General features: G+C 35.7%; 1 protein-coding gene across 25 annotated transcripts in view; it reads right to left on the bottom strand.

Annotated features, from left to right (window-relative positions):
- The window catches only part of NRXN1 (neurexin 1), a 1058130-nt gene that overhangs the window by 12323 nt on the left and 1027408 nt on the right, over nt 1–18399 (bottom strand). For 14 of the 25 annotated variants that reach the window (XM_069494608.1, XM_069494618.1, XM_069494613.1 and 11 more), the window contains one exon: nt 11378–11465. In XM_069494608.1, coding sequence (XP_069350709.1) covers nt 11378–11465 — 88 coding nt within the window. Of the gene's footprint in view, nt 1–11377; nt 11466–12035; nt 12065–18399 lie in introns of those variants that run through there. The other 11 variants (XM_069494610.1, XM_069494614.1, XM_069494611.1 and 8 more) reach the window with 2 other exon arrangements.

Here is an 18399-nt window from a genome sequence, read left to right as displayed (position 1 = left end):
TAAGAGAACTTTGATATCAAAATTTCGAGTAAAGGTTCTAATCAAGGAGGCAAAACACTGACATCAACATTGCAGACTTCCTTATATTTTTACCTCAATACTTCCCTAACTCCCAACCTTCATATCTTGAGTAAAAGAGATAAATATAATTTTTATTTCATTAAACCATAAATCATTTCTCCTGTGCTTGTGAGAATTGGGATCAATGTATTAATACATTAATGCAAATACTGTATCTGTTTTCCCTATGCTTCTAGGTAATATGTCACTTAATCCCAGTGACTAAAGTCACTACGTTAAAGTTAACAAAGTCATCAGTTGTCTTCAGTTTGATCCATTCTGGTGCCTTATTGACATCCACATCATCTGATACCCACAGTTCTACAGATAGCTGATGGCTAACTTGGAGCTCTTTTTTTCAATTCCCCAGAGTAGTTGCAGAAGTTTCCAGAGTACTTTTCAGTCTTGTTGCTATTAGAATTGAAAAGGATATCAACAATCAGACCAAACTTTCCACAATTGTCAAGCAGAAGAAAAGCCATATAGGCACTAATTGAGAAAATCAGTTTCAAAACTAGGGAGCCCAGAGAGTCTGTGTGTGTTTTTCATCAAAATGTAAGACATATCACAAAATGCAAAAAGAGTTCTATTTTGAAATGTAGATGATACTCTCTATTACTGATTTCTACTCTACTCTAAGATCCTTACCAAAATAACTTCTCTTCCTGGGAGCTCATTGACTAAAACACCCAGAAATACACACACCCAGAAATCACTTTTCTTAAAATGCATTTTCTTCTTTGCATATAAAAATTTGAACAGTCTATCTTTACACAAAGCCAGGAGATTCATTCCAAGGAATCCTTAAGGCCTTAAAACCAGGAATTTTGGGAAAACCTTGTTTATAGTAAGACAAAAATGGCATCATGATTATAACTAGAGTGTGATGTGTGTGTGTGCATTTGAATACCGCAGCATTCCTTCCATTCTCTCATAGATGTTGCTAAAGTGAACTTTTCTTTTTTTCATGAATTTGTAAGTAAAGCTGGGATTTAGATGAGCTCCAGGAAGGATTTCACAATATTTTGGGTTTAACTTAAATATGTTGCCTTATCAAAATCCTCTTTCTTAATTTCCTCACAAATATCATTACTTAATTGTCCACAGATGCTCAATACGGCTAATATGACTTCTGACTCACTGCAACACCTAAATTTTTTATTTTATTTAGTTAACAACTATTACTTTTATCCATTACATAGTAGGCTTCGTGCTGTACACTGTACACACATTATCTAATTTATTCCTCAAAACAGCTCTGTGGTGTTGGTATTATCATGGCTTTACAGGAAAGAAATCTAAATCTCAAAGGGTTTAGGTTATTTAGGCTTCATAAGTGGCAAAGCCAAAATTCAAACCCAGGTCTGTCTACAGCTATTTTTTACATTCAATGTATCTGCTTTATGCTTTTATACATTTATACAGATATAATGTATCTGTTTTATACATTCAATGTATCTGCATTTATGACTGCAGAACAATTTGTTATTATTTTCAATTTTATCCCTGGGTCCTAAGCAGCTGTCCAATCTTACCCCTTCCAGCCACTTTCCACTTCACCTCCTGGCATCTATCTGTCTTTCACTGTAGGAGGTGACATTCCCACAGAATCTTCGCAAAGCAATGCAGAGTGGTAAAAAGAACATTGGATTAGGCGTTAGTGTTAGTCCTGGCCCTGCAACTAACTTGAGTGACAGTTGACAATTCATTATCTTCTGCTAACATTTCTTTACTTAATTATTACTTAAATTATTTACCTCCCAGGGTCACTGTGAGGATCAGATTAAGTAGGACATTAAATGTGAAAAGTGCTCTGAGAAGGACAGGAGAGCTTTGTAAAAACAGTGATGGTTTGATTATTTTCCCCATATTAGACATTTCTGCAATATGTACTGCACACCATGGCTCAATCCATTGTGGCAGCGACCGCTAAGGGCATTATCTCTGTGGGGGTAGTTGTAGTGGAGGACTTCTCTTTCATGAATGGAGGCCTTGTGAATTCAGGTGGCAAAAACAGCCATTTACATTGAGGTGCATGTTGTTTCAGGCCATTAATTGCGGTGCTGCATGTGGAGCTTGTTTTTGTTTATGTGTGAAACATTCTATCTTTAATGGGTCAGTGCTCTCTGGCTCCTATGGTTGAAGTGAATTAAATTTCTCCTTTCAAAATTTTATTATGATATTTTATGTTTTTAGGTGTCATAAAATCAATCATCTAAGACTGCTCTTTGGTAGTAAATAGCTGACAGCAAGACTTGTTATCTCAGAAATAAGAATTTCAGAAAGAAACTCTAAAACCTAATCAAAAGAGTTATTAAGTAATTTTTTTCCCCTCTTTCCTTCCATGCTCTGGAATCCCTACATAGTGTACTCTGGATGGAATCCAAAGGACAGTTTCTACTGCATAGTTGCATGCTAGGTCCTAGGTGCATCCCTCCTCACCCAGGTGCCTGTACAGCATATAAGCCTGAGTCATTCTGTGTAATAGGGCACTGTACAGTTTTCCTGATTGAAAACTGGGTCTATTTACTTTGGGTGACCATCTTTATATTCCTGTCATGAAGCTATTGCTGTCTCAATTTTCTTTTTTGGGGAAAGGATCATATTCTCTTTGGCAAAAATGTAATAGCTAAGGTGAAAGATTGGGTAGCTTCCCTCTGAGCCCATTAGAGGGAAGCGTGTCAAACACAGAATTAGGAAATATGGGAGATAAGACGTCTCCGGGGGAGTAGTTGTGTTGGTCTGTATGCCTGGTAGGTCATGCTGCCGAGTATTCCTCAGTATCTTAGGAGGAAGAGCAAGGGGATTATAAGAGGAAACATGAAAATTAATCACTCCTTCTTTCAAAAGCACTGTCTCTCTCTTTTTAGGGGGAAAAAAAAAGGGCCTAAATTGTTTTCTTCCAAAAATAACAATAGCAGATGATATGTTCCCTCCTCCCACCATAGCAACCTAAATTTATCCAGCTGAAGCACTGCTCTTGTCTTACCAGTTTCAGTGGTTACTGAGGAAAGTTTTATGCTGATAGAATTTAGAAATACTTCTTAGAACTTTCTAGATGCTAAAGTGTCAAATACTAACATTTTCCCTTCTTGTTTGGGGATATAGATTTATTTCCATTAATGATACGGTTTATTCTTTAATTTGTTGGTATTACTAATAAAAGCTAATTTATATTATCAAAGTTTCCAAGGGATAGACTATGCTAAGTGTATTACATGCATTGTCTCATTTTTATTACTACAACGTTATGGGTATTTAACATTATTCATGACATTTTGCAGATGAAAAAAGTCAGGTACACAGAGGTTTAATGATTTCCTTCTAATGACACAGCAGGTGGCTGAACTGGGATTTGAACTTCTTAAGTTTGCTCAGCGATGCAAAAGATTTTAGTGTGCTCATAGATGTGGCAACATTAGTACTTTCTCTTTCTTTCCCCTAGTTTTATATTTTTTAATGGAATTGATGGCTCTGGCTATACTGACATCTTTAATACATCATTCTTAACCTGGAACATAAATATTCTTATCTTGTCTATTTTAGTACCAATGCCAGGCTTCTTATAACACTCTGTAAGGAGCTGCTCATGATAAGTGATCTAATCAGCAAGTCAATGTGTTGAGATGAGGCTGGTAGGCTAAAGCCAAACGTAGCATGTGCTGCTCCTTAGAGCACATGAGCCAACAATGAAAGCATATTGGCTCTTCATGGAGGTAACATTTCCTGTAGAGTGGGATTTAGAATATGCTAGCTTACATCTGATGTCATCGGAGCAAATGTAATTAATGAGGTACCATGAAAGCTCCACAGGAAACCAATTTCATTATCAAAACAGCTATTTGACACAAATTACAAGACAACATGATTTCATTTCTTCCTGGATTTCATGTTTTCATAAGAGATAAACATACTCTATATTTTTCTAAACCTATACTACATTTCTCACTTCAAGATTGGTAAATATTTTAGAGCAAGGAAATACATCTTGTTGTCTCTTTCCAAATCTTAATAGGACATGTCACACCTTAGAAAGGCTCTTATTGCATTTTAGAATTTCTAATAAGAACTTGTGATATGAAAGAGATTATTAATACTTTAAGGCTAGATACATATAGACTGCCTAAAAACTTATTGTGTACTCATTACTGAACAGATTTTTTTTTTTTTTTTACTTATTTTGGGAGGGTTCACAATTAGCAGCCATCTAATTTTTTACAGACTTTCAAGTAAATGCTTACTCTAACTCAGAAAACTCACTTGTATGCTAAGTAATTATTATAAGTGGCCAATCATATGTTAGTTAAGAGATTTTAATAGGGCCCACCCTCTCTAACGATAAAACAGACTATGCTCATTTTTCACTCAAATCAAATCTGTGACACCTTATGAGAGACCTTACTATGTGGCTGAATAATGCATCCACTGTCACAAAACCAGCCCTGGTAGCAGCAGGTTCTCCACCTATCACTGGACATAATTATTTGTTAATCTCTTAGTATGTGCCAGACACTCTGCTAAGCATTGTGTATACATCCTCTTTTTTTCAATCTCATAATGACCCTATTCTCCCCATTTTACAGAGTAGGAAATTGACCATGAAATATACTAAGTAACTTTCCCAATAACCGGAAAGGGCTCCATCTCAACCTACTTCTGATTCCGAAGTCCCAGCCATAACTAATACTCATATCCTGTTGTATATCACAATTTTTACAAAATGCTGTTAAAAGCTTTTCTGAAGTGTGACAAGGATCCATTATATTTTTTTTTTTTTTTTTTTTTTTTTTAAAGTCCAAAAATCACAGAAGGGGCAAAATAGTTCAGAATAAATAAAAGTTGTATTCTTAAAAAAAAAAAAAAAAAAAAGAAGACCACCTTTTGTTTGTTTATTTTGTTTCCTGCTAGTTTCTTGGTAGGAACTCATTTTGGTGAATGAAAATTGGTTGCTAAAAAGGTTGATTTCAGGTTGACCAAACCTGTCTCTAGGCTCCTGGCCTTTTATTTCTTAGGGCTAGTTAAACTTACTTTTGAATAATTATGTAATACCCCAAATTTAAATGTAGAGCAAAATTATTTTCCAATCAGGCTCTAAAAATATGACCTAATAAGTAATATATTCCTTTAAATGATTGTGATTACTTATTTAATGAAAAACTGTACCTAGTTCAAAATATATATATATATATATATATATATCTTTATTCCTAATGTAGTTAATGTGATCAGTTCAATAGAAATCCCTTGATCATTTCTCAAAATAGCACACTGGAAAACCAGTCAAAATTGGATGGTAATTGCAACAAATTTAGCCTAATGAATAGTAATGCATGTAAAGGAATTTTGCCATCAAATTTAAATTTGTGCCATGAAATTGTTTAAATGAATATTTTTAAATCCTATATTTATGAGGTGCTTGAATTTCAGAGGAAAAACCTTTTATATTCCAGGAAACTGAAAGCCCACCTTTTCTAAACTAGAGAGCTCACTATATCTCTCATACTATACTACATACCTTAATCTCTCCGCATCTCCTTAGCTATGAAAAATAATGAAATAGAAGAATGTTTGTAAAGGACTAAGAACAAGGATAAGAACAATGAAATAGAATAATGTTTGTAAAGGACCAAGAACAAGGATAAGCACAGAATAAATCTGCTCTAAATGCTAGTTAATATCTATCATTGCTTATGTAATCTGAACCTTGTTAAACGTGATCCCACAGGCACACAACATTTGTGTTTTGAGTGCTTGTACTGATCACCTCATTTTTGTTTCAGCTAAAAAGATGTCACCAGAATGAATTGAATGATCCTTTTCTTCTCCTATGACTAACCAGATACTTTATTATTCAATGGAGCTCTTCTTTTTCTAGTTTGACAAAAGTTTAGTTGATTTGAAAGTGACCCAATAGCTTACTAGCTACCCACCTCAACACATACACAAAGAGAATTGACATATTATTCTTAGCATTGTATATCTAAGAGGAAATTGTCTTTCCTAAATACGGTTCTTAGGAAACAGGAAGCTGGGCCTGTTCTTTTTGTAACAGATAACAAATTGGAGTTATTCATTAAGCAGCTTCATACTAAAGAGGGTCATTATTTTCATTTATGATCTCAAATATCAACACAAAAAATCACCTTTTTCAGCTGGGTGCAGTGGCTCATGCCTATAATCCTAGAATTCTGGGAGGCTGAGGCAGGAGGATTGCTTGAGCTCAGTAGTTCAAGACCAGCCTGAGCAAGAGTGAGACCCCATATCTACTAAAAATAGAAAAATTAGCGGGGGCGGTGGGGGCAGGTGCAGTGGCACCCAGCTATAGTCCCAGCTGCTCAGAAGACTGAGGCAGGAGGATTGCCTGAGCTCAGGAATTTGAGGTTGCAGTGAGCTATGATGATGCCACTGCTCTCTAGCGGGGGCAACAGAGAGCAATACTCTTATCTCAAAAAAAAAAAAAAAAAAAAAAAAAAAAATTCACCTTTTACAAACTTCTTCAGTTTAGAGAAAGGGTTCTATTTAGAAGAGGGTCTCCAAACTAACATGAACTAACGTGATTAAAGGCCATATTGGAAGTAAAGTGGTTTTGCAGTGTTCCCAGTTTGTAAGCTTCCTAAGTGAATCTAAAATGTAAAATTTCAGAGAAATCTGTTTTACAAAAACTTGTATTTATGTGAAAAGTAGTAGTCTTGGAAAATACGTATGTTTATATAATACAAATATTAATAACATCAAACATTCATATAACACTTATGAGCAGGTGTTGCTCTATAACATACTTTCATATATTAATTCATTTATTCCAACAACCACATCTCTAGGCTGTGGGAAAAATTACAGAAAGTCCAAGTGTTTTTTGAGAAAAAGTGTGAAGACAGTATTTTCCAACTGTCATGGGTCTAGGCTGCTTAAACCAGGCACTTAAGGACAACGGTGGCCTGTGACCTAGTTATCACAGGTTGCTTCAGATTTCTACCTGTCAGCTAAAAGCTGCAGTTCAATTGGCCATCCTGAATTGCACAGCCACCCTTTCATATTCTAAAACACTGTTTATACCAGTGTGAAGTTATCATCCAATGCTAACCTTGCAGGACAGTGTGGCTGGAATCCAGTATAATTGAGTTCCATGTGTTTCCACCCACGGGTTGTCCTTGATCTAGTTTTAACATGTATAGTTCCCATCAGGAGGCCTGAGTGGTTTCATCAGTAGCCCACCAATTTTCAGCCAGGAAAAGTAATAGCATTATGTAAAAGGGGAAAAATAGCTTGAATATTCTTTTTATATAACTGAATTGGGAAAAAGAAAAGCCATCATTTGTATTGTACTTTATGCCTGTCATTATTATAAGTGGCTTAAATATATTTTAATTCTTGCAACAACTCTGAAAAATAGGTAATATTTTAATGTCAATAGTAAGGAACCCGATAATCAGAAAAAAAAAATGCTAAGATAGCCTCTAAGATAGAATGAAGGATGTCCCTTGTCAGAACTCAAGGTATAAACTTTCTGTTTTTGCTTTCAGAGCTTAGAGCAGTGGGTGTACACTAAGACTCAATAATACTGGATCACCCATTGAGAACCCACCAGATATACAACTTCCCTCTTCATTAAGAGTTCTCAGTGGAACTACATGGTAATTCAAATTTATCAAACACTTGACAAAAGGAATAATTCACTAGTGCTCAAAAGATTCCAGATTTTTCCTGTTTGTTCTGTTAACAGCCTTAGGAAGGTATTAATACTTAATGAATATGGTACATATTCAGAGAAAAAGCCAATGTTTGAATGTAGAGGGAGGGTCAGAGTGATTGGAAAACTTTCATGTGTAAATACTCAGGGAAAATGAAATACCCAGAAGATTTGGGCAACATACCTGTAAAAGTAATTGTGCATCTCTTTACAAAGATCTGCTTTCACTTGCTTAAGGAAAAGCAAATGGGCATAGCAGAAATGTCCATTTTGGAATATTTACCTCAATAGGTGTTCTAAAGAGCCAGTATCCCAAAATATGACATACCGACATCTGAAATGATTTTTATCAAGCTATAGCTAACAATATCCAAAGTCTAATAATATCAGCAACTAAAATTGTTGTCCATGTTATTTTATATTTGTATTCAAGATGAACAGCAAGCAGGAAAAATATTTAAGAAAATCAGCATATTAAGGAACAATGATCTGTAGGAGGGGGCATCCTATACTGACATATTCAAATTTAAATAGGATTAGGATTTAAAAAAATCCATTTCCCAAAAAAATGTTTGAAAATGGGAAAAAATTGTATAAACTAAGAGTTTCATTAGAAGTTCTCACATAAATAGAACCAATTGTGTCAAAAGGGCCAACTCCAAATGACACATTAAAAATGGACATTTAAAAATTACAGAGAGTTAATGGAAAAGAACTAATGTAGAAAGAGATTTAACCTACAAAATGCAATTTAAAAATAGAAACTACTCGTGGAACATACACTAATACGATCACAAAACAAGCTTATGAGGAATGATTCCATTGACCCAACATAATTTGAAGTTCTTGTATTATCAGGAGTCGATGAATTGAAGCAAGGAAGGAAACACTGAAGGGAGGGATGGGAAGTTAAACTAGGTTTGGTACAAGAGTATTAGAGTAGCAGTCAGTAGCTGCTGTCTCTTAGACTTTGGGCAACAGACTTTAGTGTAGGACAGAATTAAAATTTAAAAAACTAGCCCATGCAGGCAGCAAGACAAACAGGGTTCTTGCTTCTTAAAGGTTATCTTTTTGTGGGGAGATACGAGCTATACATTAATGAATAAATAACAAATGGATAAGTAGACATGATTTTTTCAGATAGTGATAGTGTGGTAAAGAAAATAGAGGCAGAAAGATTATCTGGAGTATGGCTATTAACAAGCTGCTATTTGCTTTCCATTGTGCTACTATGGTATTTAACAAAGCAGACAAAAGTCAGGTGAGTCCAGGCTCATGCCTGTAATCCTAGCATTCTTGGAAGCTTAGGGGGGAAGATCGGTTGAGGTCAGGAGTTCAAAGACCAGCCTGGGCAAGATCCCATCTCTACCCAAAACAGAAAAAATTAGCTGGGCACAGTGGTAGATGCCTGTAGTCCCAGCTACTCAGGAGGCTGAGGCAGGAGGATCAGCTGAGCCCCAGAGTTGGAGGTTGCAGTGGGCAATGATGACGCCATTGTACTCTACCTGGGGTGACAGGGTGAGACTCTGTCTCAAAAAAAAAAAAAAAAAAAAAAAACCGGCGAAGATGACAGAATGGTTATCTCCCTCTTTCTCTCTTCTTTTCCCTATTTCTTTCTTTCTCTTTCTTCTCCCCCACTATCCTGTTCTTGGGTCCAGTGTCCCCAGAGAAAAAGTGAGACAGTAAACTAGTCTAGAAGCAATGGTTAATGAGATCTATAAGAAAAATTGGATCATTTAACTGAGCTCGAGAAGAAAAGAAAAAGTGACAATTTTAAGGGCAACTTTTAGAGCTCTCACCCTAGATTTACTAGGTGTTCATGATAAGGACTCTGTATAAAGAGGATGATAGCTTATACTCAGCGCAAAATCAGCGAGTACTGTAATTAATAAGAACCTATATAGTTTTCATCACTGTGTTAATACTATGTGAAATACTGAAAAAATTGACTGCCCTCAAGAAAATGCTAATTGGGAGAACAAAATTAACTACACACACACAGACACACCAATGTACAAAGACCAGATTTTGCTATATGAACAATCCATGCATCTCAGGGAAGATAAGATACAAAAACAAATGTCCTGGTATGGAAGATTAACACCAGAAAGGTTGGGCATGTGAGCGTAGGGGAAATGGGGGGGGGTGGAGAATTTGAGGGTAGGAGAAGACAGAGATATGGCACTGATAAAATGACAAAAAAGCAATAACTTATTTTTAAAACTTAATGTAAAGATAGTGAGAATACCAGTGAAAACAAAGGCAGGGTCTTGGCAAAGGGGCCGAGGATGGTGTCATGCAGTGACCATATCTGTCCAGGCAGCCAACAGGGACTGGAGCTGGGGTAATTGCAAGGATGACCATCAGAGATCTGATGATGGTGATGGTGTGTGGCAGATATGTCTGGGGGCCAAGAGTCTTGACGGGCATGGTGGTGCCTACAGGAAAGGGATGAAATTGCACCCCGTTTGGCTCTCCCAAGCCCTCCCCTTCTGAGAGGTGACTGCTGAGCTTATGTCCCCCCTGATACTCAGCAGCTGGCCTCTAAATGCTTAGAGTCTTAGCTACAGTCAGTGGGGGAAGTGATATTCAGAAGAGATGCAGGATACACATCCTGAAAGGTTTTGTACCCAAATAACAGAATGAGCAGATTTACTCTAAAATGGTATTCTTCAGAAAAATGTAAATTAGTTATTAATATTTTATTGTGGCATGAAGTTCTGGGGTTCTAGGTGACATCAATAGGGTCATGAGGTAGTGGATAGTGGTTAGTTCATATCTGCCTCACTAATTTTGTTAACATGCGCAAGAAAATTATTGCATTTGAAGAAACACTGCTTTACAAAGAAAACTAATAGAAATGACCAGAATGCTTGTTATTATGAATATTTGGAATCAAAGCCAAGGCTATAAGTCATTTGTTTTCAGGGTCCACAGCCATCACTTAATAGTATAAGGGCTATATGGAAACAATATTTATGTGTTAGTCACTTCAGATAAGATGCAAACACACCATCAAGGAGGAGGGGAAATTATGCATCAACTAGAAGCAAAATGCATCAGCTTGAATTTTAGGGAAACATGGCAAGACTCAAATATTTCTCTATTAAATATATCAAGGACTGTACCTGCTGTTTGTTTTACTGCTGCCATAATTCTCTCACTTCCAAAATTCAGAAATATATCACTTAAGATAATTTGCTGGCAGAGTAAGCGGTGGGGACTTTTTGTCAGTAGAAAGGTCAAGTAATTTTCCACAATGCACTGCAATTTTTTAGCTTTACAATTTTATTATAAGTGACCCAAGGGAAAGCCCATTATACTGTTATACACAAAAATTATTGTGTGAGCTAATGGGAACTGAACAGTAAGGTTAGCAGCCCTGTGTGCTGTCCCCACTGCTTCTTCTAAAATACATAATCTTGATGGGTTTGGTTTTAAAAAACTTTTTTTTTCAATGAAGGTGGAAAAATTTATCCATGTATAAAGCAAAGACCCTTATCTCTCAATGAGGCATTACATAATAAGGTAGTTTTCTATAGATTCATGTAAGGCTCTTCTAAAGAATATAACATGCAACAAAGATTTACAGTAAAGCCAAGGAAGTAAGAAAAAAAGTCGACTAACCTAACCCACCTGAGCTCGGCTCACAGGGGTCAATGTCCTCATCATCGCTGGGACACTCTGCTGAGGCCACAAGGATGTCATCGGTGGTCTGCAAAAGAATCACATCCAGTAGATTAATTTAAAGGCTCCTAACAGATCCTCTCATCTTTGTCTCACTGACAACTGAAACACAATTTGTTTATGCCTCACGAGTGGGGAAAGCAAATTCAGTATTTTTATTCTCAAAGACACAGAACTTCAGATCCTGCACAGAAGTATCTGCATATTTGTGAAAACTTGATTACACCTTATTTTACATGAGGAGGTAGAAATAGTGGTAGCCAACTTGTAGATAATTATCCACTCAACTGCAGAGAGAAGCTGCACACAGTAGCACACAGGTTTAAAACAACCTGGCAGAAACAGATGATTTGAAATTTATTACAGCCCTGGAGTGCTACAACGTATGCATCAGTAGGCTTTATGTAGTACTTGTGCTTGGCTTCCTAAAAGCTGAACAGCCATAACCTTTTACATTCATAACCAGGTAGAGAGTTGGATGAGTCTTTGAGATATAGCTTGTTATTATTAGGAAATAGAGATTAAGGAGAGAATTAGATATATCTTCCACTGATGCAAAAAGCGAAGGAAATATAGTCCATTTAAGGGACTTTTTCATTTTTGTAAGCTTTCACACTCGAATCTCATTTTTGTAATGTTCCGATAGCTAGTATTGTTTCCCCATTGTCCTTTTCATCACTAAGGTTTCATAATAAAAGAAAAGCGTATTCAGAGTGGGGGAGAAGAGGTGACAGTTTTCTCTGAGACATTCTAGTTGCTTCATTGCACTTAGAGCAAAAAAGATAACGATCACTGTAATGAGAAGCAGAGTGTGTAAATCCTACCAGTAAGTCACATAATCAACATATTGACAAGCACCAAAGGTAGTTCTTTATTGCCACTTACAAGCAGCAGTAAGCTCGGCGTAGATATTGCATGGAATTTGTACAGGTTCACATCAGATTTGGCTAATGCTATGGTAAAACAGAGAAAATCCAAGGTACAAGAAGAAAAATACCTCATTACACCTGCTAAGGATTAAGGAGATTAGAATTGTTTAGACAATACTCAGAACTGCAACATTTATGCAATCCTCATTTAAAAGTATAATTGAAATTATACGGGTTCTACGTCAAAGAAAATGCAGAAATGTGATATGATTTACTTTCATTAAAGAGTACCTAATGATGTCAGAGATTAAAGTATGAATAAATAACTTTTAAGAAAGTGGCATTTGGAAAAATGGAAATGAGAGGTGATGCAATTTTATGACAAATATTAGGCTTAAAAATCAAGTGTAGGGTCTTTAAGAATAAAGTGTTCAGATGCTAATGCTTCACATTATAACTTTAAATAAACATAAGCCTTTAAATAGCATTTAAGATGTTTTCATGTTATTCTGCTCTTAATTCTTCTGAGACAGTTGAGAGACTCTCTGCATGATTCATTTTGCTGTTATTATCTTAAAGAGGGAAGTTCAAGATATTGGTTTTCCCGGACGTGTAACAATGTCAGTGACAACTATCAGCAATTGGCATAGTAGTCACGCATATATCTTTCCTTAAAGTGAGTTTTAAAAGGCAAAGACCCGTGCTCCTTTTGGCACAATATCCAAACAGACTTGATAATGACAAGTTATTGGATTATGTGGTCTTGTAGGTCAATCCAGAGCAGATAATCAGCTTTTTTTCTAGGGCCATCTTCTAGTAGAAAGCTACTTTTATTCTCAACCACAGAGGATGCTCTTTCAAATTAATTTCAAGGTTGTAAGAGAATTTCTCATTTTCCTGAAAGAATCTTAAATATATTGATGAAATCAATATAGTGCTGTTGTTGCTGTTGGTGTTTTGTTCTTGACTGGGGGAGGAAGATGTAACGGAATTCTTTAAACTGATGGCTCTCATCTTGGCAGTCATAGTGCTCCCTTTCTCTCCTCTACCTGGAGGGACATTTGTCAATGTCTGGAAATATTTTAGGTTGTCAGAATTGGGGAGTGTTGGGTCTGCTACTATTGGCATCTAGTAGGTAAGGATCAAGGATGCCGCTAAACATTCTAAACTACACATGACAGCTCTAATACAGCAAAAAATTATCTAACCTGAAACATCCATAGTGCCCAAATTGAGAAAGTCTGCTCTAAAAATTTAAAAACGGTTCTGTGCCTTATTTTTCTCATCTTAAAAAATGGAGAGCATAATAGTACCTACTGTTGTAAGGATTAAATTAGTATTCAAAAAGTACCTAGAATAGGACTTACTTAAAATGTCTACTAAAATTTAGGTCTCCATACCTTTAAGGAAAAAATGAATTGGACAGAATTCAAGAAATAAAGGCTTAAAACTTAATCCATCATGTTCTGTATTTGAACACCAACATGTTGTAAAGTTTGAGGAAAATGTAATTGGGATGGTCAAAAAATGTGCTCTTAATGTATGGTAAGAAAGTAGACCAATATATTTACTATTCAGGGATATCAGGGAGTGACCATATGGTAGGTTAGAAATTGGAGAAACACTGATGTATTTTTGTTACTTTTTTCTGACTTCTAAGGAGCTTTTTAATTTTTTCACTATCATTAATGTTAGAATATGCTGTATATGTACTTGCCATCACTTTTAAAAATACAGTTTAATTGCATATCTGTGTGGTAAAAATATATAATGATAGGATGAATAAATGTGGCATACAACAGTACATCCCTGTTAAGAGCAGTATTCCTAGACTTTATTCCTTAAGATAAACTGTTTTGCTGAAGACTGGTAGATTCCAATGAAGATACCTACAAGAAAACTCTACCAGAAAGGTAAATCTGCTTTGTGAAGAAAAAAGCAAATTCCAGTTGTGCACTAGGATGTCCACTGTGACTATGATGCCCACAAAGAAATCCTTGATTTATTCTAAAGTTTTAATTGGAGGTTTATTCCTAAACAGCGGAAGTGTATCCTGCTACATATCCAAATACAAAGTAAAAAATATTGTCTCAAGCAATGGTGCTCACTTGCAGAACATTATGTAGCCTAATATTTTGCTGCTGTGACTGATATTTAGACTGAATGGATCCAGCCAACTGATGGGTTGAATATGGTGCTAACTGAAATGTGATGTGTTTGGTTAATTGACAGGTGCTGGTTTTTGCTGATAATTTTCTCTATGCAAAGCTGCTCTGGAAAAGAGAAAGCTTTCATGTCAGGCTTTTGTGAGTGAATCTAATAGTTTCCCCAGAAAAGATTTATAATGAGGTGAAATTCCTTGAAAAAAATCTGACAAGATTCAGAATTAGTGTCACAAATTCCCCAAGCAAGGTCCAACCCATTGTACTGGTAACCTATAGAGCAAGAAATTTCTAGGAAGTGCGGGAAGTCACAATTCTTACCAAGAAGAAAACTGCAGAAAAATAAGCCACTTGTAATGTTTACACAAGCATATAGTTCTCAAAAAGTGGTCAATTTGATCAAATCAGTAAAGAAATATATGAAATTGGCAATTCTAGTTAATCAACAATCCTATTAAAGGGGCAAAAGCAATTTAAAGACTCTGCATAGATCTTATAGTTGTTTCCATTGTCTCCATCAAGTTTTTAGTTCTTATTTGTTAACTGTTTTTCTGATTTGTAGATGCCATCTAAAGAAGTCAATCTCATGGCTCGTTATTTAATAAAAATATTAAACTGAGATCCAATATGTGGAAGATGAATTTTTAAGCTCCAGCACATGCATAACAGAGAGTGAGGACCAATTAGTTAACAACAAACATAAGGCACTTCACTTCATCTATGCATATTTGTTTCTGGCAAGCATAAAATATGCTGAGTACATATCATGGTATATATTGTGATTCCTGCATGCAAATAACTTATTGTTCCCACTCTGTTCTAAAGCAGGTGAACAAATCACTCTTTAATACAATAACAATCAAGTCAATTCAAGTAGCTTATTTTTCTTGGAGTATAACAATGTTCCATATCTATTACTTCATTTAAAATTCACCAATACCATTCTTATCCAGAATGCAGGTGGAAGTTCTATTATTCAGAATGTTATAGTTAAGTGTCTGCTAAAACAAGAAACATAGTCATTTGTACACTCATTTACCCAATTTGAATGTGTGAACATTAGAATTCATGAATATTTAGGGTAAAGCTCAAATATCCCTGAAAACAGCCAGCTTTCACATTTCTTTAATGTTCTTTCCCAATTGATGCCCTAGGCTATTACAAAAAGTGACCATAAATCAGCTGTCTGCTTGGGGAAAAAGGCAGACTTGAAAGCCATTCAATTTTCTTCAAAATTTTCTTAGCTGTTTAAAATGTATGCAATGGTTGCAGAGCCATTAAAGTGGGTTTGGGCAGAAAAACTACACTATGGCAAAGAAATCACATGTCCTACTCAATCTAACATTCATTTTTATGTACATTTGATACTGGTTATCCTAACAGAAAAAAACAAAGGAAAATATAGGAAAATAATGCCACAGAGAAATACATTTTAAGTAATTTATGGGAAAAAGAATAAAATGGGATTTTTTTTTTTTTTTTTTTTTTTTGAGGCAGAGTCTCACTCTGTTGCCCGGGCTACAGTGCCGTGGCATCAGCCTAGCTCACAGCAACCTTAAACTCCTGGGCTCAGGCAATCCTCCTGCCTCAGTCTCCCAAGTAGCTGGGACCACAGGCATGTGCTACCATGCCTAGCTAATTTTTTATATGTATATATTTTTAGTTGTCCAGCTAATTTCTTTCTTTCTTTTTTTTTTTTTTTTGGAGAGACGGGGTCTCACTCTTGCTCAGGCTGATCTCGAACTCCTGAGCTCAAACGATCCGCCCACCTCGACCTCCCAGAGAGCTAGGATTACAGGCCTGAGCCACCACGCCCGGCCTAAAATGGGATTCTTGACTAATCAAAAAATAACAGTGTTCTAGAAAATGCATACAAAATAGTAAACCTATGGAAAAGAAAGCTTGTGTCAGAAAACTTGAAATTAAATTCATGTTTAAAAAAGGACAGCATGTCTCTTTTACTCTTTCCTTAAGCTACTGATGACCTCTATGCTCATACTGCATTTTCATTTTTAGCCAAGGGAATGTAGTAGGACAGGCCAAAAGAAAAAGTGGAATTTAAATTTTCAGGAAACAATACGAATAATCTATTCTCCTGAATTCTCACTAATTAGAATTTGGCAATGTCAGACCCCCAAAGACTGCTGGCACTGGAGTACAGGTACTCAAAGGGAAACACAGAATGTGAGGGTGATCAAATGCATTCCCTCTCTATTTGTTTTGATTTTGGAAAAAGCACTTTTTGAAATAATTTTGGCCACTTCAAAATTAAATAAATAGTGACAGATGTTTACAAATGTAAATCTAAGCTTCTAGATGTATCAATACGAATGTCTAGTCCGACTGCTGTGACTGAATGGACTAATTAGTCACACAGGTTGAACTGAAAATCCTTATTGGTAATGAGGCCAAAACAGACTTTACAATTGTGAAATGCCAATGATGGACAGTTTCAACTAGCATAATTTCAAAATCCAAGATTTCATTGTTGGCATGTTAGGGAATGGAATGTTTTAGTTAAGTCGTCATATATCATCTTGTACTGTACCAGACCTTAGAGCTCATTAGTCGAAGTGCTTCATCTTTCTATATCAGGACACTGGAGTTATAAAATTAAATGTTTTTGTTTTGACCAAAATTATACTTCTAATTCATGGTAACGCTATGCAATTATACAGACCACCAGTAGACTATACTTATCTCTTATCCCAGACACTTCTATCTATCCATTCATCTATCACCACCCATCCATCATCTGTCCAGCCATCCATCCAAATCCATCTTGTTCTCTGAAGGATTTGATGTGGTTTGTAAAGTTACATGATAAAATAAATTTAAAATAAGTGAAAGGGTGGCAAAGTCAGAGAACTGGATTTTAGATAAGTAACCACTGAAATCCTCACAAAGAAACACACACAAAAGGAGACACGCATAGACAGATATTGCACCATTTGGTACGGCAACACATTAAGTGACACTCAGAGGAGAGCAAAATTAATACAAAAGTTCACATTTTTAAAATCCAATTATAAAAATGTAAAGATTGACACAACCTCACTTATTTTGAAATGGAGTCAACCCAGAAAGTTCTTTTACTTATGGCTATCTTTTCTTAAGTGAATTTTTTAAAGACCTTACATACCATGACTCTAGTCTCTGTACATAAATGCACAACTAGTTTCTTGGTGACAGAAAGAAAATGTAAATTATTAAATATTTTCTTGCCTTTTTGTCTCCTTGACTTAGGCTATGCTGGCTACAAAATTAACTCAATGAATTCTCTGCTCTCTTCTCACTAAGCTACTGATGAAAATCCTTCCAACTTCCAAGGTCTCATTTATTAACTACTGTCTTCACAACATAAGTGCTAATGAGATATTTATCTTTGTCTCTCTCACACTACCTTCATTATGGCTTTGTCAAATTATCTCTTATTATATCTTAGGAATTAATAAGTGGAAGTGACTAATAGTAATACTTACTGTTTCTCCAGAAACAATCTAAACATTTACTCATTGATCAAGTCAGTCTCATTGACATAATGGCCCTAGAATTGGAGGTTCAAATCAAAGCTGTAGAATTTACTCAACCTTTGGATGAGCAGCCAGTTATCCAAAAATGTTTCTTTGTTACTGGGTAGTACCACCATGATCAATATGATCTTATATCTAGAAAACCCCAAAGATTCTGCTGTGAGACTACTGGAATTGATAAACAAATTCAGCAAAGTCTCAGGTTATAAAATCAATGTACAGAAATTCGTAGCATTCCTACACACCAACAACAGTTAAACTGAGATCCAAATCAAATTTAGTAGCCTTCACAATAGCTACAAAGAAAATAAAATACCTAGGAATATGTTTAACTAAGGATGTAAAAGACCTCTACAAGGAGAATTATGAAACATTGCAGAAGGAAATAGCAGAGGATG

This window comes from Eulemur rufifrons, chromosome 19 (genome assembly GCF_041146395.1).
Source record: "Eulemur rufifrons isolate Redbay chromosome 19, OSU_ERuf_1, whole genome shotgun sequence".
Classification (NCBI taxonomy): Eukaryota; Metazoa; Chordata; class Mammalia; order Primates; family Lemuridae; genus Eulemur; species Eulemur rufifrons.
This window is presented reverse-complemented; position numbering and strand designations above follow the sequence as displayed.